The 23124-nt window shown below is 42.0% G+C and overlaps 2 protein-coding genes and 1 long non-coding RNA gene across 8 annotated transcripts in view; 1 reads left to right on the top strand and 2 right to left on the bottom strand.

Annotated features, from left to right (window-relative positions):
* Positions 1-17753, top strand: part of TMEM45B (transmembrane protein 45B) — a 35654-nt gene extending 17901 nt beyond the window's left edge. For both annotated transcript variants that reach the window (XM_074321877.2, XM_074321876.2), the window contains exons 2-6: positions 11683-11879; positions 13899-14105; positions 15029-15213; positions 15705-15850; positions 16913-17753. In XM_074321877.2, the coding sequence (XP_074177978.2) occupies positions 11699-11879; positions 13899-14105; positions 15029-15213; positions 15705-15850; positions 16913-17021 (828 nt within the window). In that variant the 5' untranslated portion in view covers positions 11683-11698 and the 3' untranslated portion in view covers positions 17022-17753. The remainder of the gene's footprint in view (positions 1-11682; positions 11880-13898; positions 14106-15028; positions 15214-15704; positions 15851-16912) is intronic.
* Positions 17754-18742: 989 nt separating this feature from the next.
* LOC148757277 (uncharacterized) lies at positions 18743-19498 on the bottom strand. Its single transcript, XR_016022353.1, has 2 exons — positions 19353-19498; positions 18743-19209 (listed from the first exon to the last, which is right to left on the bottom strand). It is a non-coding gene; the product is annotated as an uncharacterized LOC148757277 (long non-coding RNA).
* Positions 19499-20118: 620 nt separating this feature from the next.
* NFRKB (nuclear factor related to kappaB binding protein) overlaps positions 20119-23124 on the bottom strand; it is a 35348-nt gene continuing 32342 nt past the window's right edge. For all 5 annotated transcript variants that reach the window (XM_019713979.3, XM_019713975.3, XM_019713980.3 and 2 more), the window contains 3 exons: positions 22564-22670; positions 21608-21743; positions 20119-21491 (listed from right to left, as the gene is read on the bottom strand). In XM_019713979.3, coding sequence (XP_019569538.2) covers positions 21366-21491; positions 21608-21743; positions 22564-22670 — 369 coding nt within the window. In that variant the 3' untranslated portion in view covers positions 20119-21365. The remainder of the gene's footprint in view (positions 21492-21607; positions 21744-22563; positions 22671-23124) is intronic.

Below are 23124 nucleotides of genomic sequence, written 5' to 3'. Positions count from 1 at the left end.
TTGTCATTCTAGGATCTAGGATGATGGAAGAGCTACTGTCATGAACACTGATTGTAATGTGGTAGAGGGACGTGTGTTCTGTGGGGTCTTGAACTGGCAATTATGTGTTTCAGCTCAGAAGTAACACATCACTTCTGCTCACAAGATCACAAGGGGGACAGAAAGTGCAATCATAACATGTGCCTAGAAGACAGAGAGCCAGAAATGTTTAATGAGTAGCATTAAATATTCTCAAAGTACTCTTCCATATTGCTGTCCTTGTTCATATAACCACATACCCGTATTCTTATGTATACATATATGCAGGACATTATCACTGTTGCACAAAATGGGGTCATGTTATAAGTAGTCTTTTCCATCTTGCTTATCTCAGCCACCATTATCCCATGGAAAACCTTCCAGAATGTCTGGTTTAGCTCTAATTCATTCTTTTGAATAATTATGTAATATTCCATGGTGAAGATACACCATAATTTATTAAATCAAAGGTATGATTGGAACTAAGTAGAGTTCCAGGTTCTCTTTGATATTTGATAGTCCACATATTTTGTATTCTATCATGATAAATTGGGAGAAATTGGCTTTAACTCTTCCCTCTCCGTTGAAAGCCAAATCCTTATATCTCCTACTGTTGGAGAGAGCTGGTTACCAAGCCTAGGCACTTAAGGAAGAAAACAAAATTCACGTTTCTTCTTTTTTTTATTATCTCACTTATTTAGATCTATCCCTTCCTTCATTATTCCTACTTTCCCCATCTGACGTAAGGAAAAATATGCACTTTATTAAAAAACAAAATATGTATTCAGCCTTCCATAAATAAATAAAAGGCGATGTATCAAGTTTTATTTTTAACTACAGGTAAATGGCATCAACTATAATTTCTCCCCTCCTCTGGACAATTTCCTCTACTTCAGTGAATTTTTTTCCTCTCCTTTCCTTGCTCCCCACTATTCCTTATTCTTACCTCCTTTTTCTTTTTCTGACACCCTCAACTTGTCTTCCATTTCACTTACCTCAAATAGATGGGGGAAAATGGTTAAAAACAAGGAGCTAAGGAAAAGCATATCAAACCTCTTACTCAAATTATGTTTCTTTCCAAGAGATCTCTTCAACATGAAATGAAAAGTTGCCCAAACCACTAGCCTTCTTGGTTGCCAGCCTTAACTTAAAGTTACTACCTCTCCAAAATATTTAATTCTTACTTCACGTTCCCATTCTATCTCATGTGATATCAAAAAAGAATAAATATATTATTATAAAATAAGAAAGTTAGGGGATTTGTGGAAGTACTTTCTGATGTTTTCCCACTGGTGGATTTTCCTTAGATTAATATATTTTATAGTGTAATGGCCACACCATTCTGTGTCTACTAGGAAGCTCATTCCTTCAGTGTTTGCCTTTTTATTTAATATTTATTTTAAAATTATTTTTTAAAGCTCGACGTCTCAGAGATTTAGCCTATTTGAATGTTGTTATCCAAATTATTAGAAGTCTACATTTTTATTGTTCAATTTGAAGTTAGTTATTACCTTATTCCTCTTTATTTAAACTGACCCATCCGATATCTCTACCACATGTTCCTTAATGTAGCTTACCTATAAACTAATGTAATAATCTGTTAATGGAAGAAATATACATTCCCTGCTCCTCTCCCCTATCAAATCAATATATTCAGCCTTCCATAAATAAATTTAAAAGTAGTTTCTACAGACATGCTGCAGGTCCTACTATACAATGACGTGATTTTTAAATCAGGTAATAGGGAAGGGCGGAGCCCAACAACTTTGTATGAACTACATGGAAGCAGATAAGGACTCTGCCTGTATTTAGGGTACTGCTTCTCAGAAAAATGGGGAAGGGCAGGGAGGATTTGCAAAGCTGGTTTTCCTACACTTCTGGCTAGAAAAAAAAAAAAGGAGTATAACAGGCCTGATCTTGAAAGGGACCTGTGTTAAATATTAAATGAAAATGGAGAATCTTTTTATGTTGATCACAAAAATTAACTCAAAATGGATAATAGACCTAAAATTAAATGCAAAACTATAAAACTTATAGAAGATAGCACAGGAGAAAACTTAATAAACTTGGATATGGTGATGCCTTTTTAGGTTTAACACCAAAGACATGATCCATGAAAAAAATAATTGATAAGTTGGACTTAATTAAAATTTAAAACTCCTGCAAAAGATAAAATCAAGAAAATTAGAAAACAAGGCACAGACTGATAGAAAATATTTACAAAAAAACACATCTGATAAAAGGCTATTATCCATAATAAACAAAGAACTCTTAAAACTTAAAAACAAACATCCTAAACTTCTTAACAAAATGGTGGAGTACATAAACACTGTGCCTGAGTCCTTCACACATTAAAATTACAACAAAATTATAGAACAATCAATCTGGAGAACCATCTGAAGTCTAGCCAAACAGAAGTCCTATAACTGAAAATATAAAGAAGCCACTTTGAGACTGGACTGGTAGGGGGAAAGAAGATGCAAGTGGGCCCCAAACCTTTGTGTGGCAGTTGAAAATCAGGAGGAATATCTTGGCTGTGGAGGTTCCCCCAGGAGGAGCAATGGACCCTACCCCCCACACCAGGCTTCCCAGCCCATAGTACTGGTGCTGAGAAGAGGATGCCCCACAACATCTGGTTGTGAAAAACAGTGAGGCTTCCAACCATTTGGGTGGGATGGAAGGCTGCAGGAAACCCAAGAGTCCTCTTAAATGGCCAGCACACAGACTCACTCGCTTACAGTCACTGTCGGCGCTGGCGGAGGGACGGTGACGTGGGGGGCCTTGGAGACATATGGGGAGGCTGACTGAGGTGCGTGGCTTTGGAGGGAGAACTGGAGGACAGTCGGCATTTTCCTGTTGAGGGGTCCTCCTTCCATGCAGCTGGCAGATGGGCACCATCTTATCTGTGTTGAGCCGCCCCCCCCCCCCCCCATATGCCAAATCTGAATCTGATTGGCCTGGTGAGCTCCACAGCTTTGCCCACCCAACTGTGTTGACTCAGCTGGAACTCTGCCCCACCCAACTCGCATAGCTCTGGAGGCACTTTCTCATGAGCAGCCAGCACCGCCAACATTGCACTCTTTCTTGGAAAACAATCAGAGTCTGACTGGCCTTAGTGTGTTCTGAGACTTTTGCTGAGTCGCTCCCAGCTCAGCACTGTAGCAAACCAGAATTTACATTAACACGATGACAGTAATTCTTCCCACTCTAGTCACTCCCTGAGATCCTGCCTCACCCAACTTGCGTACCGCACAAGGCTTTATCTGTGACTGAAGCTTAAGGGAGCTGGCAGGTGGCAGCAGGACTCCAAGTGTGCTGGCTTACTGTGGAGTAATCCCAGGCCTGATACTGATGGCAAGAGACCTCAGTTCACAGCGAGGCCTCTCCCACATGCCTCCAAGTTTAGCACAGGCAGCAAATAACTGCAAATCGCTTTATATATTTGCAGCAAATAACTGCAAATCCTACCAGGTAGTCCCCAGCCAGTCATAGGCAGTGGATGACCTGGGCTTGCACCAGAGCTCCTCCCAAAAGGCCCCAGAACCAACATACTTGGAGGTTGGCTTCAGACCACAGCAGAGCACTGCCCAATTACCCCCACAAGCAGAACACACAAAGGGTGGTTTCAACAGGTACCAGCGCTCGCTGAGATTAATCTTGCTCCATGTGGTAAGCCCCTTCCACAGCACCCCATAAGCTGTGGATGTGGCCAAACCCCATAGCCAATCAGCCTGATGGTTAATCCTACTGACATGCCAATAGCAATCAAAACTCAACTATAACAGGATGGTACATAACTCACACAAGGGACACTCCTGGAGCACCTGGGTCCCACAGGACACCTAATACATAAGGCCACCCAGCCAAGACTGGGAGAAATGGTAGATCTACCTAACATATAGAAACAAACACAGAGAGGCAGCCAAAATGAGGAAACAAAGAAATGTATCCCAAATGAAAGAGCAGCAGAAAAATCTAGAAAAAGAACTAAATGAAATGGAGGTAAGCAACATACCAGAGACAGAGTTCAAAACAATGGTTATGAGGATGCTCAAGGAACTTAGTGAGAACTTCAACAAAGAGATAGCAGGCATAAAAAAGGACATGGAAACCATAAAAAAGAACCAGTCAGAAGTGAAGAATACAATAACTGAAATGAAAAATGCACTAGAAGGAATCACCAGCAGACTAGATGAAGCAGAGGATTGAATCAGTGGTTGGGAAGACAAAGTAGCAGAAAACATCCAATTGAAGCAGCAAAAAGGAAAAAAAAAAAAAGAATTAAAAAAAATGAGGATAGTTTAAGAGACCTCTGGGACAACATCAAACATAACAACATTCATATCATAGGGGTACCAAAAGGAGAAGAGAGCAAGCAAGAGATTGAGAACCTATTTGAAGAAATAATGACTGAAAACCTTCCTAACCTGGTGAAGGAAATAGACATACAAGTCCAGGAATCACAGAGAGTTCCAAACAGGGTGAACCCAAACAGGCCCACACCTAGACACACTTATAATTAAAATGGCAAAAGTTAAAGACAAAGAGAGAATCCTAAAAGCAGCATGAGAAAGGCAACTAATAACTTATAAGGCAGCTCCCATAAGACTGCCAGCTGATTTCTCAACAGAAACTTTGCAGGTGAGAAGAGATGTGACACAAAATATTCAATGTGATGAAAAGCAAGGATCTACAACTAAGATTATTTTACTCAACAAGACTATCATTTAAAATCAAAGGACAGATAAAGAGCTTCCCAGGCAAGAAAAAGCTAAAGGAGTTCATCACCACCAAACCAGTATTACAAGGAATGTTAGAGGGATTCTTTAAGACGGGGGGGGGGGGGGGGGGGGGGAATCAAAATTAGGAATAATACGATGACAATAGCTACATACCTATCAACAATTACTTTCAATGTAAGTGGATTAAATGCTCCAATCAAAAGACATAGACAGGATGAATGGACAAGAAAACAAAATCCTTACATATACTACCTATAAGAGATTCACTTTGGGTTGCAAGACACACACACAAAGTAAAGGGATGAAAAAAGATATTTCATGAAAATGGGGAGGGGGGAAAGCTGTGGTAACAATACTTATACCAGACAAAATAGACTTTAAAACAAAGGCTTTAAGAAGAGACAACGAAGGACCCCGTAATCCCACTTCAGGGTATTTATCCAAAGAAACCCAAAACACTATTCTGAAGGGACATATGCATCCATATGTTCACTGCAGCATTTTTTATAATGGCCAAGATGTGAAGGCATCCTAGGTGTCCATCAATAGATGAATGGTTAAAGAAGAGGTGGTACGTATATACAATGGGATATTGCTCGGCCATGGAAGGGAATGGGTTCGCACCATCTGCGGCGGCATAGATAGACCTGGACGGTGTTGTGCTGAGTGGAGTATATCAGACAGAGAAAGACAGATAAAATTTGATTTCCCTTATATGTGGAATCTAAGAACAAAATTAACAAACAAAACAGAAACAAACTCATAGATACAGAAAGCATTTTGATGGTTGTCAGATGGGAGGGTGTGTAAAGGTGTGGGTGAAAAAGGGGACGGGATTAAGAAGTACAAGTTGGTTGTTACAAAGTAGTTATTGAGTGTAGGGTATAGTATAAGGAATATAGTCAATAATATTGTAAGAACTATGTATGGTGTCAGATGGGTATTAGATTTGTTGGGGTGATAGATGCAAAGGGGCTTGTGCCAGGATGAAAAAGGTGAAGGGGTTAAAAAGTACAAATTGATAGTTACAAAATAGTCATGAGGATGAAAAGTAAAGCACAGGGAATATAGTCAATATATGGTAATAACTATGTATAGTGCTAGGTGGGTACTAGCCTCGTCAGAGGATCACTTCTCAAATTATGTAACTGTCTAACCACTATGTTGTATACCTGAAATTAATATAAAATCATATTGAATGTCAACTGTAATTGATAAATTTTAAAAGTGGGGGAAAGAGGAAGGGGACTAAGACATCCAAATTTCCAGATCTAAAACAAAAAAGTCATGGGGATGTAACATACAGCATGGGGAATATAGTCAGTAATATTGTGATAGCACAGTACAGTGTCAGATGGTTGCTTGACTTATCATGGTGATCACTTCTTTAGGTATACAAATGTTGAATAACTATGGTATACCCCTGAAACTAATAATAGCATTTATGTTAGCTCTATTTTTAATAAAAATATTTTCTAAAATCCTGATTTAAATATGGGCCAAAGATCTTAACAGACCCCTTACCGAAAAAGATATATACACCTTTCTGTTGCTGGATGCCACCAAGTAAGCATTGTTACATCTCCCCTCACGTGGTCGCCACGTCTAAGTCAGAGTCTCCCTAAGAGTGGAAACAGCTGTGGAAACTCTGCATCAGAGGTTTGAGCTTTGAAACAACTGAGAGTCTGAGGAACCATCCTGAGCAATGGGGAATGCTCACAGACTGTGTGGTGATGAGAGACCCAAACGCCAAGTGCTCCAGAGGCTTTGGGTTTGTCACCTAGGCCACTGTGGAAGTTGTGGATGCAGCCATGAATGCAAGGCCACACAAGGTGGATGGAAGAGTTGTGGGACCAAAGAGGGCTGTCTCAAGAGAAGATTCTTAAAGACCTGTGAAAAAGATTTTTGCTGGTGATATTAGACCCTGAAGAACATCACCTAAGAGATGATTTTGAACAGTGTGGGAAAATTGAAGTGATTGAAATCATGACTGACTGAGGCAGTGGCAAGAAGAGAAGCTTTGCTTTTGTAACCTTTGATTGCCATGACTGTGTAGACAAGATTGTCATTCAGAAATACCATGCTGTGAATGGCCACAACTGTGAAGTAAGGAAAGCCCTGTCTAAGCAGAAGATGGCTAGTGCTTCATCCAGCCAAAGAGGTCAAAGTGGTTCTGAAAACGTCAGTGGGGGTTGAGAGGTGGTTTTGGTGGGGATGACAATTTTGGTCATAGAGGAAACTTCAGTGGTCGAGGTGGCTTTGGTGGCAGTTGTGGTGGAGAATGTGGTGCAGTGGGGATGGCTGTAATGGATTTGGTAATGATGGTGGTTATGGAGGAGGTGGCCCTGGTTATACGAGGAAGCAGAGGCTCTGGGAGTTGTGGACAGGGTTATGGATACCACGGCAGTAGCTATTGCAGGAGTGGCAGCTATGACAGCTACAACAATGGAGGCAGCGGAAGCAACTTTGGCGGTGGTAGTGGGAACAATTTGGGAGTTGGCAGAAGCTACAATGATTTTGGCAATTGCAACAATCAATCTTCAAACCATGAAAGGAGGAAACTTTGGAGGAAGATCTGGCCCCTATGGTGGTGGCCAATACTTTGCCAAACCACAAAACAGGTGGCTATTGTGGTTCCAACAGTAGCAGTAGCTATTGCAGGGGCAGAGGGTTTTAATCACTGCCAGGAAACAAAGCTTAGCAGGAAAGGAGAGACAGAGAAGGAGAGAGAAAGGAGAGACAGGGAAGCCACAGGTTACAACAGATTTATGAACTCAGCCAAACACAGTGGTGGCAGGGCTTAGCTCCTACAAAGAAGACATGTTTTAGACAGTACTCATGTGTATGGGCAAAAAAAATAGAGGACTGTATTTGTGACTAGGTGTATAACAGGTTATTTTAGTTTCTGTTCTGTGGAAAGTGGAAAGCATTCCAACAAAGGGTTTTAATGTAGATTTTTTTTTGCACCCATGCTGCTGTTGATTGCTAAATGCAATAGTCTGATCATGATGCTGAATAAATGTGTCTTTTAAAAAATAAAAGATATACAAATAAGCATATGAAAAGATGCTCCACATCATGTGATTAGGGAAATGCAAATTAAATAAGATACCACTACGCACCTATTAGAATGGACAAGATCCAGAACACTGACAATAGCAAATGCTGGAGAGAATGCAAAACAACAAGAACTCTCATACATTGCTGGTGAGAATGCAAATCGCTACAGCCACTTTGGAAGACAGTTTGGCAGTTTCTACAAAATATACTCTGACCATACAACCCAGCAATCCTGCTCCTTGGTATTTACCCAAAACAGATAAAAACTTACGTCCACACAAAAACATGCACACAGATGTTTACAGCAGCTTTATTCATAACTGCCAAATCTTGGAAGCAGCCAAGATGTCCTTCAATAGGTGAATGGGTAAATAAACTGTGGTACATTCAGACAATAGGATATTATTCAGTGCTAAAAATACATGAGCTATGAAGCCATCATAGCAGAAACTTAAATGCATATTATTACTGAGAGAAGCCAATCTGAAGAGGCTACATACTATATGATTCCAATTATATGACATTTTGGGAAAGGCAAAACTATGGAGACAAAAACATCAGTGGTTGCCAGGGGAGGGGTAAAGGAGAGATGAATGGCAGAGCACATTTTAGGGCAGTAAAAATACTCTGTATGATATTATAGTGATGGATACATGTAATTATACATTTGTGCGAACACACAGAATGTGCAGCATCAAGTGAACCCCAAAGTAAACTATGGACTTTGGGTGATTATAACGTGTCAAAGCAGGTTCATCCTTGGTAAAAAATGTACCATTCTGGTTAGTGTTGTCAATATCAGGGGAGACTATGAATGTGTGGGGGCAGGGCATATACAAAAAGTCTCTGTACCTTCCTCTCAATTTTGTTGTAAATCTAGAACTGCTCTAAACAATAAACCTAAAAAAAACAAAACAAAAAAAAACAGAGACACAGAAAACAAATAGCAAAATGGTTGTAAATGTAACCATATCCATAATTACATTAAATATGAATAGATTAAATAAACCATTTTGATTTAAAAAAAAGACAGAGATTGTCAGCCATGCAAATTCTCAAAGAATCTACCTTTCGTGCATATTTGGGGAAATAACTAGAGGCATGTTAAAGGAAGTAAACCCAGAAAGAAAAATAAATAGCATCCAAGAAACAGGGGATCCAAAACAGGAAAAAGGCAAGGAGAATTTCGTAGATGGTACTGAGTGCTTCAGGATGAAAGAACCAGTCCAGTTTTGGAGTAAGAAGCTAGAAAGCCCTGGAAGAGAGGTCTCTAGTAATAAAACGGAACTGATAAGTTATCTGATGTTAGAATATCTAGACATCAGTTTGGTAGAAATTTGACAGATCTGTTAGCTATTTTGTAGAAAAACACAGTGATTAGATATATGGAAAACTAAACAAATGAAAAGCAAGGCAACTATTAACTCCAGAATAAAACAAAAACATTGAAAACATTACCCATAATACACTATTTGGATCAGCATTCATTCCACAAATATTTGAGTACTTACTATGTGTCAGGCCCTGTTGCAAGTACTAGGCTAACTGCAGTAACAAAATAGATCAAACTCCTACTTTCAAGGAGCTTACATTCTAGAGGATGAAGATAGATGCTTTTTAAAAAATTCAGTATATAGTATCACATAGTGATTCACGCTTTAAAGAAAATTTAGAAGTATACATGGATTGAAAAGGGGAACATGTCTGCTATTTTACATAAAGTAGTCAGGGAATAAAGAAACATTTGAACAGAGATCCAAGTAAAGTGAAGGAGACAACTGTTGACTGTCTGCGGGAAAATTGTTCTAGAAAGAACAGAGAGTGTGCGGCCCTGAAACAGGCGTGGAGTATACTTGTTTAAGCAATGGAAGGGCCCCTGTGTTGCAGGGGTAGACAGACAGGAGAGATCAAAGAGGGAGCACAGGATCACGTGGAGTTTACAGGCCCTGGGAAGGATTTTGGATTTACAGAGCCATAATAATGAAACGAATGATTTAAACAAATGAGTCTAATGTAACTACTGTGGAAATGAAGGGGTGAAGAGAAGGGAGAGGTTGTAAGAGAGCTCCAGGAAGTTGGTTGATAATGTCTGACAACAATAAATTAACAGATGGCAGCGTGCACACATTAACTAGAATCATGGTGGTAAATACCAAAAGAAACAGTGGAAAGGGTTTAAAGTGGTTTCACTAGGGGGTGAGGAGGGAGGGACTATGGGGCTGCTGTTTTGCATTGTAAACCTTTAAATACTGTTTGACTTTTTAAAAACTATTAGCATTTTTTTTAAAGCTTGTGAAATTTCTTTATGAAGGGTGGAAACCTCAGCTGTAAATGTATCAGACAAGAAACAGCCCTGACGATGTAGCCAGTGACAGAGATAGGACCCCCAATGGTCAGGGTTTGAAGTAGGCTGTGCAGACCGCTGATACTCTATCTCCCTAAATGGTATTTTCTAGATCCCCATCAACTGTTATTTTTCTCCCACCCTATATTTTTTTTAGGTCACCACCTAGGCCACAGGGAAGAACAATGATTTTCCTTTTGAATAAATTCTATGTAACACTCATAATGTTGACCTGATAGTCTATACTAGTGTAAGTAGGATAAAAGAAACCATGCCTGAGATCTTTTTTTGGAATAAGGTGGTGTTTATGTAACTATTTTACTTTTACCAAATTTGAATCATATTGACCATTTTTATTTATACTAGAGGGCTGCATCAAATCTAATTTTTAAATTATTTTCCAATTTGGTGAAAATGATACTGTGCATTTATTTGCACGTCTTCAATTACAGTGCGGTTTATTATCAATTTGTATTATTTGTGAATTTTGTTCATGTCTTTGCCCATTCTTCTATGGTCTTTTTTTTTTAATACTAATTTCTAAAGGCTCTCCAAGGGAACATTGTGATAAAAGAACAGCTATTTGGAGTCACTGCCTCGACATTGTACAGTGTGACAACCCTACTCACACCCAGAGTCTGGACATTTAGAAAAGACCTGAGCTTAGGATTCCGACCCCAAGTTCTGGCTTTGCTTTTCCCCTTTTAAAATAACCACTTAAGAGCTTAGCCCTCAAAAAGTTAGTGACCCTTTACCCCAGCCATCTTAAAAGTAATAGGTGCTTGCTACCCTGCTGTCTGTCTCCTGCTGGCTTGTGACCTGGGACAGAGGGCTGAACATAGCAGCTCACTGCCTCCCTCTGCTACCCCATTTCTGGGATCTGTAAATAATAAATCTTGTGATGCTGCTGCCTTTGTGTGAGTGTATTGAAACTATGCCTTCAGCCAAAACAAGCTCATGGTTTTCATTTCCCCAAGGTGGGAGGGAGCTTGGATGCTGAGGGAGCTCCCTGCCAATTTGAGTGGCTTGTGCCTCTTCATTCAGCAGGTCATAACCTGCATATTCATAATTCAATGCGCCAGCGCAGCTTCTCAACACAAATACTCATTTACCATAACTGTTAACAAACATTTTCCTGATTGGCTGTTTGCCTTCTGGTGTTTTTGATCTATAAAATGCTTATGTCGGTGAGTATTTTTCTTTCCTAGTCCCCTCCTTTACGTTTGGAAGGCTTTTATACCCTGAGATCAGTTACTATTTACCTATCTTTCTCCCCGCCTCCCCTTTTTATTTACCCACATTTTTAAAGCCTCAGGGCCAGTGTTATCCACCTGGGCAGATAACTCACTCAACAGACAAGGCTTCAGTGACACAACATAAAGACTTATTTTGTGAGAATGAGTGGATCCTTCTTAATACAGCTATGATTTGGAATCCTCAGTCTCATAGGGGGTTTCCTTCCAAAATATCCACTTGTTTTCTTCATTGAGCCACCTAACAGCTGTCCCTATTTTTCAGGTGTCCTAGAACCCCGATGGCAAACTTCAAGGGCCATGCTCTCCCAGGGAGTTTCTTCTTGATTGTTGGACTGTGGTGGTCAGTGAAGTACCCATTGAAGTACTTTCATCAAAAGGGAAAAAGGAGCCAACTGATTCATTATTATCAGCATCTGGAGATCATTGAAGCTGCAATCAGAACTTTATTTTCAGTCATTGGTAAGAATGGGGTAATCTGGTCCAGGGTGTCTCTCCATCATACCCAGAATCTTTAACCCATTTTCTGGACCCTGTGAAATGGATGTTTCCACTGGTAGGGATAATAGAACAAGGATTTTCAGTTGGTCACTAAATACTTCATCATAACATCTGTTGTGTACCAAACTTCATAATATTAACAGTTAAAATAGCACCTTACATCTTAGTGCGCTATGAAAAATTACCAAACAAACTACATTTCTTGCCCTGGAAGGACATAGGTATAAGTTATAGGAGCTGAAGGCATACTGTATGAAAAAGATAAAACACAAAAATAGAAAAAAACAAGTTAAGATAAAGTTCATGTATGTGAGCTATGAAAAAGTACTAAATGGAGTTTTGTTTTAGAAAAATTATCTCCCCCCTCCCAACTGTCTCTCCACTAAAATCTCAAGAGTAGTTAACACCAAACTCACTGGCATATCCTCCACCCCCAAATCTCAAGCAATTATAAAGAGGGGAGTTTATGCCAGAAGGCTAGTGAGAGAGGCAGTGGAAGACATTGAAAAAAGCCAACAGAAGCTGGTTTGGGAGGGATCTTTCTTTACTGTGCCCCATTCCTACAAAATCCACCCACTTCCGCTTTACTCGTCATCCATCCACTCCACTGGTGGCCTTCAAGGAACAAGTGCCAACAGTAGAAAGCGTTTTTCCTCAGGATTAGCCCATCACGTGCGTAATGAGGGGTCTTATTCTGAAATTGCATTAGCCACGTACCATCTTTGGCCTACAGTCCTTGGGAGGAGCTGAAGCAATGACAGTAGCTTCTCTTGGAGTCAGCAAAGGTGCATAGCTTTGTTTGCTCCGTCCAGCTGAATTTTCCCCTCCAGCAGCCATTCGGGTATCAGAAAGGCTTTCTCATCTTTCTGGAGCTGAGAACAGGGACCATATAGCTTAAATGGTAAGGACAGCATCAACTTTGCCTAAATAACGCTAGAGAAATTCTACTTGGGTGAAAATAGTACTCATGAACCAGTAATCTCTTGAACTCCTACCCTGTGCCAGGAACTTGTTCTGGATATTGGTGATACGAGTACACTGGAGAACCATAGTCCCTGCTCTCACAGGGCTTCTGCTCTAGTGTCACAGAGACTTCCTCTTCCTGGGTTGTTTTCACCACCTCCTTGATCCTTTATGCATAAATTCAGAAATGGGTTGGGTTTCAGAAAAAAAAAAGTTTGGTGAACAGGGTCCAGCATGTTGTCATGGAGGATTTACTCTAGGCCCTAAGAACATTTGGAGCACCAGGCATGAAGGCAAATCTTTTGCCTTCCGAAACAGGTGACAGCAGAAGGGATCAGAACTGAGAACTAGCTACGCTGTGGCACAGCTCATCAGTCTTCTGGCCCCAGTCTCTAAAGCTTGCCTCTCCTAAGATACAGTATGGCTAGAAACACCAAGGTGAAGTGTTTAGGGCACCGAGACCTAAAGCTATGGGAAGGACCCAAGGTCAAAGAGCTTGCTCCGTGCCTAGGAAGAGCCCTCACTTGAAGTATGCCCTGACAGAAACACAACTGGGAGCTGCTTCTCTCCCTCAGGTGTGCACAAGTGTCCTCATCACTAGAATCTGCCTGCACGGATTCTATATTCTCAACCTAACTGCTTCCTCCCGCGATTTCTTTCACTGCTCACTTGGCAGAGGGAGCCTAAAGATTAAGGTATCTGTCAGACTCACTTAGGTGACGACGCCTTGTTTCAGCTACTAGACAAATTTCTTGTAGACCTGTGTGGCTGCATTTGTTTCTATTGTTTCTGCTCTTCCCCTTCTCCCATCAGCCCAAGAAACAACAATACAGGCAAGATGTCTACATAGGTTCCTCAGCAAGTACCTTTTTACTAAGTTAGCTGCACCTGAGGCAGCAAAGTAGATCCACCTTCACCCACATCTCGACCTTGTTCATGACTCGGGTTATTTTTTTGCTGTCTCGTGTTTGTCTTGTAACTACTCTTCCCTCAATTTCCACTCTCATTTCCCTGCAGGGATCCTGGCGGAGCAGTTTGTTCCGGATGGGCCCCACGCCCACCTGTACACTGAAAATCACTGGATAAAGTTAATGAACTGGCAGCACAGCACCATGTATCTATTCTTTGCAATCTCAGGAATCACTGATATGCTCACCTATCTCGTCAACCATGTTCCCTTAGGGGTTGACAGATTGGTTATGGCTGTGGCAGCATTCACCGAAGGTAATTTAGTGGTAAGGACAGAAAAAAGGACGCTGAAAAGAAACTGACGAGTTGTGCTTACAAAGGATCAGGGTCTTTTGTAAGAACAGAACTATTGCAAATATAACCTTCCCCAGACAAATCCGAATCTCTGAACTTCAAAGACCTGAGCAGGACTTGGTCCTTTGCTCTGGATGGTACAGATGATGTATTTCCACAAAGCAGCACGTGAAAGCACAAGGCTTTTAGTTAAAGCCACTGGCTAACAGTGCACAAACTTTCCCTGCCCTCCCCACGCCATCACTCCCGTGCTCGTGTGTTGAGTGCATGTGTGCACACCCACACGGAAACACACAGGAACACTCTGAACATACCAGACTGGTTGAATGCCACCATGCAAGACTAACTCCATGTGGTTTGGAGGAAAAAACTGCACTCCACCCCCACCCTGAAGTGTTATTGTCTGGACTGCCTCACAAATAGGAGACCCCCCGCCCCAACAACTAGGACAGCTCTCCCAATATATCCCCTATTAACTGGGGTCATGAAAAAGCATTTTGTAATCCAACAACCTCACTTTTGTACCTCATTCAGGAAGAGTTCAAAAAGGTGGAATGAGGGCAAAATTGAAATTCAAGTAATCACACAGTTTGTTACAAATCAGCAACGTTTCACTTACCCATCCTGTATTGAACCCTACCTGAGATTTGAAAAGATATATTCTTTGCTGCTTATACCCACTTCACACACATACATGAAATACACTTAATCTGCATATTTGTTGCCCTGTAATGTTATATAAATAAACTGACTTCCCAAGTGCTGAAAAATCTAGCTTTGAGACAGGTCTAGGAGGAAATTCTAACAACGGAGAAAGTCTAGAATGAATGCTCTGAAGTAGAAACAAGCAAATCTCTCACAGCTGTTAAATGGCTTTGTGGCAGGTTTTCTCTTCTACCACCATGTTCATAACCGACCACCACTGGACCAGTACATCCACTCGCTCCTGCTGTGTGCTGTGTTTGGAGGGGCTCTCAGTATCTTCTTAGAGGTGATCCTTCGGGACAATATTGTGCTGGAACTTTTCCGAACCAGTCTCGTTATTCTTCAAGGCACCTGGTTCTGGCAGGTAATTATTCAAACAATGGTCCTCACATTGTATGGATCAAGAGGCCCCACTGAGCATGTGCAAGTGAAGTCCTGACGGTGCAGCACTAACATACCACGTGCATGGGTTTAGATGGCTGCTTTTCTTACCATCCATGTATCTTTAATATCCTGCTGAGCCATTAACAAGCAGAATCTATGGAACATACACAGGGCACAGATGACATATTTCCTTATCTGCCCTCCTTAATGGAGGTACTGATACCATCTACAGGCTCCACTTGCTAGACTGTTCACCTGAAATTTTGGTTTAAAGAAGCCTCTACTAAAACCAGAATTAACTTAGAGCAGTTTTCCTGTACAAAAGGCTTTTCTATGCTAATGTGGGTGTGGGAAATGAGGTAGAGGGGAAGGTGTGGACAGCTCTCGTGGCCACAGGAAGGAGGAAGGAGGCTAGGTTGCTTTCTCAGGACCGACGAACGACAAGGCTGACTTCCCTGTATAACCCTCCAGATTGGGTTTGTGCTCTTCCCGCCGTCGGGAGGACCCGCATGGGACCAGCAAGATGACGCAAACATCATGTTCATCACCATGTGCTTCTGCTGGCACTACGTGGCTGCCCTCTGCATTGTGGCCACCAACTACTCTCTTGTTTGCTGGTATGTCTGAGAGACGATGACTCGTTTTCCTTCTTGCTAGCCAACCCCTGCCCCAGAAATTTACTGCACTGCATCGTTTTTATTTCCAGTGACCCACCTTTCTTAACTAAGCAATGCTAACCTCTACCGCTTAACAAGTACCAACTGCATGGGAAGTTCTGGGCAAGGTACCCTACACCTGCAAATGAGGTGACGAGGCTTTAAGAAGGTAAAGGACCTGTCAGGTCACAGTCACCTGAGAGACCCAGGTTTCAAATGAATTTCTGACCGACTTTTAAGCCTGTGGTGTGATAGGAAAAAACTGTGAATTAGGCATCAGCACGGGATGGCAGTCCCTGCTCTGTCCCTGGCTCATTTTGAGCCCATGACCTTATTCCTGGATTTGCCCTCTCTACTTCCCAGCGCTGTTGTGACAGTAAGATACCACAGCAGCGAGTGCACTCTAAAGTGCTCTTCAGACGTTATTATGATAGCTAAGAATCCCTATGTGTGTTCTCCCAGGCTCTGTGGGAAGCACTTAAAAGTGTACTACCCCATTTAATCCTACCACTTTATGAAGTACGTACTGTACATTTTAGAGAGCTTCAAGAGACAGTAATTTCAAGTTCACCCAATGAGTAAATGGCAGAGGCTCTCTTTAGTTACAGTGCAAGAGTGACTTTTAGCATGTATTATTAGTTCTGTTGTTGCAGCTGCCCCTTTTCCTGGTTCCTGATTTCCCTAGCCAAAGCAGGTATACTTCACCCAGAAGGAGTTCCACACAGACCAAACAGAAGGCAACTCAAGGTTATAGATTTAGTTCTATGGTCAATGAAACAATAAAGTGGGAGGCAGGAGACCCAAGTTTACTCTCAATCACAACATTCACTATTAAATATTATTAACTATGGTCTCTTTATCTACCAATGAATACTGTCCAAGAAGTCAGATGTGTAGACAGGTAATCACAGTATCTGATACAGCTATAAAGAAAGTGCTTTAAGAACCAGTAGATGCCTTCACTTTCTTGGGTGAGGGAATAGGGAAGTCTGAGGGGCTAATTTGTCTGTTTCTCTATTACAGCCTTTTGCATCGGTTAAAGAGGCGAGGAGGAGAAATCATTGGGATTCAGAAGCTGAAGTCAGATCACACTTGCCAGAAGGCCCTTTTGAGTGGTTCAGATGAGGAGTGAGAGGAGACCATCAGTCATCAGTGGGGGTGGCCACGTCCCTTTGAGCACAAAAAGCTAGTGTTCAAAGGTGTAGCTCATCTCTCCATTTTAATGCTTGCTTTGGTCTGCTCTCACTAGTTCTATTTGCACCTTCTTATTTAATTGACTAAAGTGTGTGTCAGTGTGGTATCATTCAAAAAGCAAAATGAAGCAAGCCTTTGTCTCTCAGAAATCAGAGACTCTGAAAGTTTCAGAGTAGGAAGTGGCTTCATGAATGAATCCAGAATATGAATCCAGCAGAACTTACTGCTTTTAATGATGTATCTCTTTTCTTTCTTAAGAAAGTAGGTACTTCCTTATCAGAAGGTGAATGACAGTGCCTTTAGAGATGCAATTCCAACATGTGTTTTTTAAAAATAGTAACTCATGAGCTTTGGTATTTTCAGTGTTACTTGTTAAAACATCTCCTAACTAATCATAGTATTCCAGAGTACTGAATACCACAGTTGTTAAGTGATAAAGTTGGGCCAAAGGTGTTTTTTTTTTTTTTTTAAATAATCAGGAAGCTAGTTAGTGGCCCAGCTGAGAGCTGGAACTCAGATGTTCTGACTCCTCAAAAGTACCCTCATAAGAGGATGCTGACACGAAATCTGTATAACGGGGTAGAGAGAAAAATGTCAGGCCTTGAATTTAAATACAGCTGAAAGCAAAGGATAAGAATCTTGAACGAGTAATATAAGTTTCGATACTCTAGTACTGGTTCTGGATCTGTTCTTTTTTTAAAAAACTTCCTTCAACAAATATTTAACATTTACTTGGCACTGAAATGGTTGTAAGGATTAACAAAATATGTGTCCAGCACGGAATTCACAATCTAATGGGAGAGAGATGCAAGCAGTTACATACAGGGTGACTGGTGCCAACGGGGTAAGTACATACAAACACCAGGAGAGATAAAGGAGGGAAGACAAGTAGGAAGTTTGCCCCATAGAAAAATGCACATTCAAGGCCAAGAGAACAGTCTGCACAAAGGCAATGAAGCAAGAAAGGACATGGAGAGTTAAATATATTAAGTTCTATAAACTGGTAAAAGGAGGTTAGGACAAATTTGAAAGGTCTTATAGACCAAACAGTACCATTCATTTGTTTGGCATTTTTCAGATTTTGAAATATGTATCTCACTTGTTTCTCACAACCACCTGTAACGTAAGTACATCAGGTTCTTCAGAGAAGTTGATTAGCCCAAGGCCACACAGCTACTAAGCTGCAGAACCAGTCTTCAGAAGAATTCAAAGGCCAGCTTACTTAGCCTCTACCCCGTATTAACACAAATATGGCAGAGATCACTTATCTGAAGCACTGTATGTGCTTGAAGAAACATTGTGCTCAGTGAGAGGTAAGCTCCCAGACTTAGCCAGCATTTCAGAGTTGAAGTCACAGCTTAGGGGGTAAGAATGAGCTACTTGAAAACACCGATTTAATTTTTAGAGAACCTGTTGGTCCCCTTTCAGGATCCACTTTGGTTTGCCTGCTGAGTAGAAACCCAAATATTCATTCAAGGACTAGAGGACCTAACGTTGGCAATTAATGTAAAACATGTTCTTTCCTTAGGGACTGGAGGTGGGAAGAAAGAACCTATTCTTGGTTTTACTTCCAAAGTGAAGATCTCTGTTTTGATTAAAAAGGGGTAGGGCAGAATACTTGAAGGAAATGCAGTATTTTCTCCAGAGTGAGATGAGGTGTGAAGATTAAATATAAAACATTAAAATTTATTTGGATGCCCCTTTCACAGCATGGTTGGGGATACCTTCACGGAAGTGATCGACTCTTGCATAAACATTCTTACATGTGGTATTAAAGTACAAACTCATCACAATGCTATTCTCCAAATCCATCTAAAAAAAGTCTTAAGACACACGGTCTGAATTTTACCAGTCTCTGTCAACCTGACACTGAGGCCGCCACAAGTTCTTCTGGAATTGTTCCCCCCAGACACCCACCAAAGCCACATCTCTGTAAGACTCCTGAGGTCTGCATCCAAGGAACCATGTTTGGTAAAAATGATGGTGACATCACTTGAACTCCAATAGGGGATTTCCATTCTATGTGCTCCACTGACAGGCTGGCCAGGGCCCAATTATGCTTCCCAGGGAGTCAGTCCTCCACAGGCATCCTGAAACATACCTGTCCTCGGATGTATTATAAATGTCTGCGGGCAATAAGGAGACAGGCAGTCAGGTGACTTCAGTAAATAAGTGTGGGGTAGAGTTGGGGTTGATTACCAGAGCTACTTTTATGAAATCATTTGTTAAGTAAATTCAGAGGAAGTTTGTTTTAACCAGCCGTAAATACCTGAGACAGGATTCTTCAAATTTCTATCTTTTTCTCATTTAGAAACTGTCACATGGACTTTTCGTGTGAAATGGGACTCTAGGAAATAATGACATGCAAATATGAAAGCATTATAAAACAGATGCAGTCTCCTTTACTCAGATAAAATTCGCGCTCCTTTACTGCAGTCCCTACCTCTCACCATTACCAATCTTACTTCTGTGCCAGCCCTCTACTATCCATCAAAAGCTCAATCTTACCTCAGCCAATTCACCTCTGCTCTTTGTCATCCAAGCCTACCACTGTTAATTCCAGCTCGTCCCCAAGTCTCACCATGACACATCACAGCATCCTCTCCTTAGGAAGGCAGCAGAAAGGGCACTTGACTTAGAAGACTGGATTTACATCTTGGTTCTCTTTAACTTCAACTGAGACTTGCATTTTCTCACAAACAAGAACGATACTATCTATTTGATAGAACTGCTTTAAGACTCAAATGAGATGTCTGTAAAACCACTGCGTCACCGACAAGCCACTCTGTCTCTGCTCCTCTGCAACTCGCCTAATCACTCAACTTCCACCCAGCGACACCCTCTAAACTAGGCCATTCCAATTTTCCGCCCTCCAATTCCACTTCCTCATGCCAACCCCATGAAGTATCATCACTAAATTTCCACAGATTAAAGACATTTTTAATAATCTGGATACTTTCAAGAGATAGGGAAGCCCTGTCATTGCAGAAAAGCTTTACCACCCAACCCCTACTCCAATACAAAAGAGGCATATATTATTAACAACCAGTGCTTTAATTAAATATGACATTTTAGAATTTCATTCTGAGATGTGCCTATAGCTTGATGGGAGGCTGACAAGTGTGAAATAGCCAGGATTAAATGACTTGCAAATCCAGATTGACCTCTTCTGTGGTTGGTGCTGCCTGGGAGGGGCACCTACTCTCTTCCTGCCATCTCTACTCTGGAGTAGAAGTCAGCAAAGTTTTACTTAAAGGACCACATTAAAAAGTATTTTAAGTTTGAGGCCATATAGTCTCTATGGCAACTATTCAGTTCTGCCTTCAAATTGGAAGCAGCTAGAGATAACACATAAACGAATGGGCATGGATTGTATTCCAACAAAACTTTATTGACAAAAACAGGTGGCCAGCCCAAGGGCCATGGTTTGCTGACTCTTGTTCTGGAGCAAAGGAGAGTATATAATCTCTGAACTGAACTAGAGTTTGTGCTACAAAAGCAACACCTCTGCTGGCGTTCGCCTACTGTGTCCACTGGCTGCGGACTTGCACGTGAACAGGCGTGGTGAGGACAAAGCCAGCCGGTGAAGACACAGACCACAATCAGGATCCTGATACCCCACCTTTAAGAGGTAGGTAGTGTCAAACTAGGCCCGTTTGAGGGAACCCACACAATCTCACTCCCGATGTGTCTTTCCCATCTTAAAGCCTCTTCATTTCTATGTAGTTACCAAGTAAGCCACCAGCTTATAAGAATCTTGCTATTTTCTCAGTCTGGTCAAAAGAGTAAGTAATCAGTTTAGGGGGGCTAAAGCCCAGGTTTCTATTTGACAAACATGTACAATAGATTCTTTAAAAAAATAAGTTACGTAAAAATTTATGGACACAAAACCCCTATCAGATCACTAGTCACAGAGAGGACCAGAAGCTAAAAAAATACGATCCACATATAGAACGAGGCTTATTCACTGTCTGCACTCTGTAACTGTAAGCCCTCTCTCGGTATCCTACTCTCAGGACAGAACTTTGGCTTGTGTGACACAACTGTGACCTCACACAATTCTGAGAGAGACGCTGCTCCTGGATCGGTACAGAACAGACCTGGAGTGAACTTTTCTCAGTGTCCTCCACTGTGGAATGTGGCAGCAGAATCCTGGCCATTGCTGCCATCATCCCACTACTGGCCTTCCTTAGACAGATAAGCTTAGATGCGACCTCCCTTCCTTTTAGCCAGAAGGGCAGACCAGGTATGGGCTTTTATGAAAGCCATCTTTCTCTCAGAATCACTGTTGTTCAGGTGCCTGCTTAGGAGATGGAGCTGTGGTCACAACAACAGTGGAGACTGCTTTGGACGAACCAGAAGCTGTTCCCTGTTGAAGATGGGATGCAGGGACAGTCTGGATGCGCACCTGTTTGCAAAGAGAGAATGTCTGGTCAGCAGACTGCAAATAGGCTCATGAGTTGAGAGCAAAAAGCAAGGAAAAAGAGAAGCCTGGCTTGGCCAATAGTTCGCTTTGGACCTTACCTGTGTGGCCTGACCTTGTTGCTGAAGCTGCTGCAACTGCTGGGCAGTGAGGAAACTCACAGGCTTATTACCAGCAATGAGCTTAGTACCTGCTGGCATGGTGGTGAGGATGATATTACGGCCCAACCCACTGAGGCTGCGGAGGGAAAGCAGGAGTGAGATACAGGACAGGACGGGATATTACCTCCCACCCAGAATGAGGCCATGTGTTGAAGGAAAACAGGGAGGTCTGGTGCCCAGGGAAAATTCCAGCATTCTGGAGTGAAATGGAAACCAGCTGGTGAGACTACCTTTCTTCCAGCTTCTAAGCTTCCCATGACAGGAGACGAGAACAAGCCCAAAGACTCCTACTGCTTTGGATAAAATGACCCTGCTATCTATACCTTCATCAGCGGGCGTAATGGACAGGGAGGTGTGTGCTCCTGACAAGAAACTCTCCCCCAAAACAGCTGCCTTGAGACCGTCAGAATGATTTCATCACGCCCTTTATCCCTGTTTAAAGTCAGGGCCACAGGAAGCCCCGGCTCCCATATGAGCCCTCACCCGCTGACCTATCACACCATTGGGCTGAAATGTCTAAATGAGGCCTTCTTTCCCGAGCACCTACACTAGAAATTGCCATCTGAGCCATGTCACTGCCAACCCCACCCCAGCACTTCCCATCTTTCCTCCTTGCTTTTTCTCCATAGTATGTCTCACCGTCCCATATAGTATTTTACTTTATTATTTCTCTCCCCACTCCACAATATCAGTTTGAAGAGAGCATGGATTTTTTTCTATTTCAATCACTGCTGTAGCCAACGCACCTATGACAATACTAGGGGCTCAATAAATGCTGTTGATGAGCCCATCAAAGGACAAGTCTTGAAGCAGAATCCCAGGACAACCAGCCGCCTTCCCAGTGTGAGAGAAGTAGCCACCCAGAAGCCCTGCCCACCCCTCACTACAGCACTTACTTGGCTCCAAGGTTGCCTTTGATGATGGGGGCTGTGACCACGCTTTTGCCCTTCATAGGCTGGCTAATCACAGAGAGTGGAACGGTGATCCGTGTAGGCAGCTTCCCCTAGAGAGAAAAAGCAATCCAGTTTATGGGATAGGAGATCACAAAATCACCAAGTGTCCCCTCCAGAGCTGTAAGAGCTGAGCAGCCAGCACTCAGACATTGTATTCCCTGTGCTCTGCAGGGCCCCATATTCCCGAGGTAAGGCACAGGGAGCCACCATAACACTGCAGTTCACAGGCTGTAGGTAAGGGCTCCTTTACGACATTTAGGGGTCCTGTTATTATCCTCTTTCCTGCTGCCTAAAGCAGCAGCAACCATATATGACTGCTCTCATCGGGATTAAATGTGTACCTAAGTCTCAAAGGAAAGTGTGTGTCTGCTTAAGCACAGTAAGAGTCTGAGATCCTTAGAGGGTAGATCTTACTCCTCTGTGTACCCCCGATACTTGGTACTCAACAACTGTTTGAAACAAATGTGAGAAAGGACAGAGGCACTCAAGAGTTAACACAGTAAG

The sequence above is a fragment of the Rhinolophus sinicus genome, chromosome 9 (genome assembly GCF_057876585.1).
Source record: "Rhinolophus sinicus isolate RSI-liver-muscle chromosome 9, RSI-T2T, whole genome shotgun sequence".
Classification (NCBI taxonomy): domain Eukaryota; kingdom Metazoa; phylum Chordata; class Mammalia; order Chiroptera; family Rhinolophidae; genus Rhinolophus; species Rhinolophus sinicus.
The sequence above is the reverse complement of the archived record's forward strand: the minus strand, read 5'-3'. Positions and strand labels throughout refer to the sequence as shown.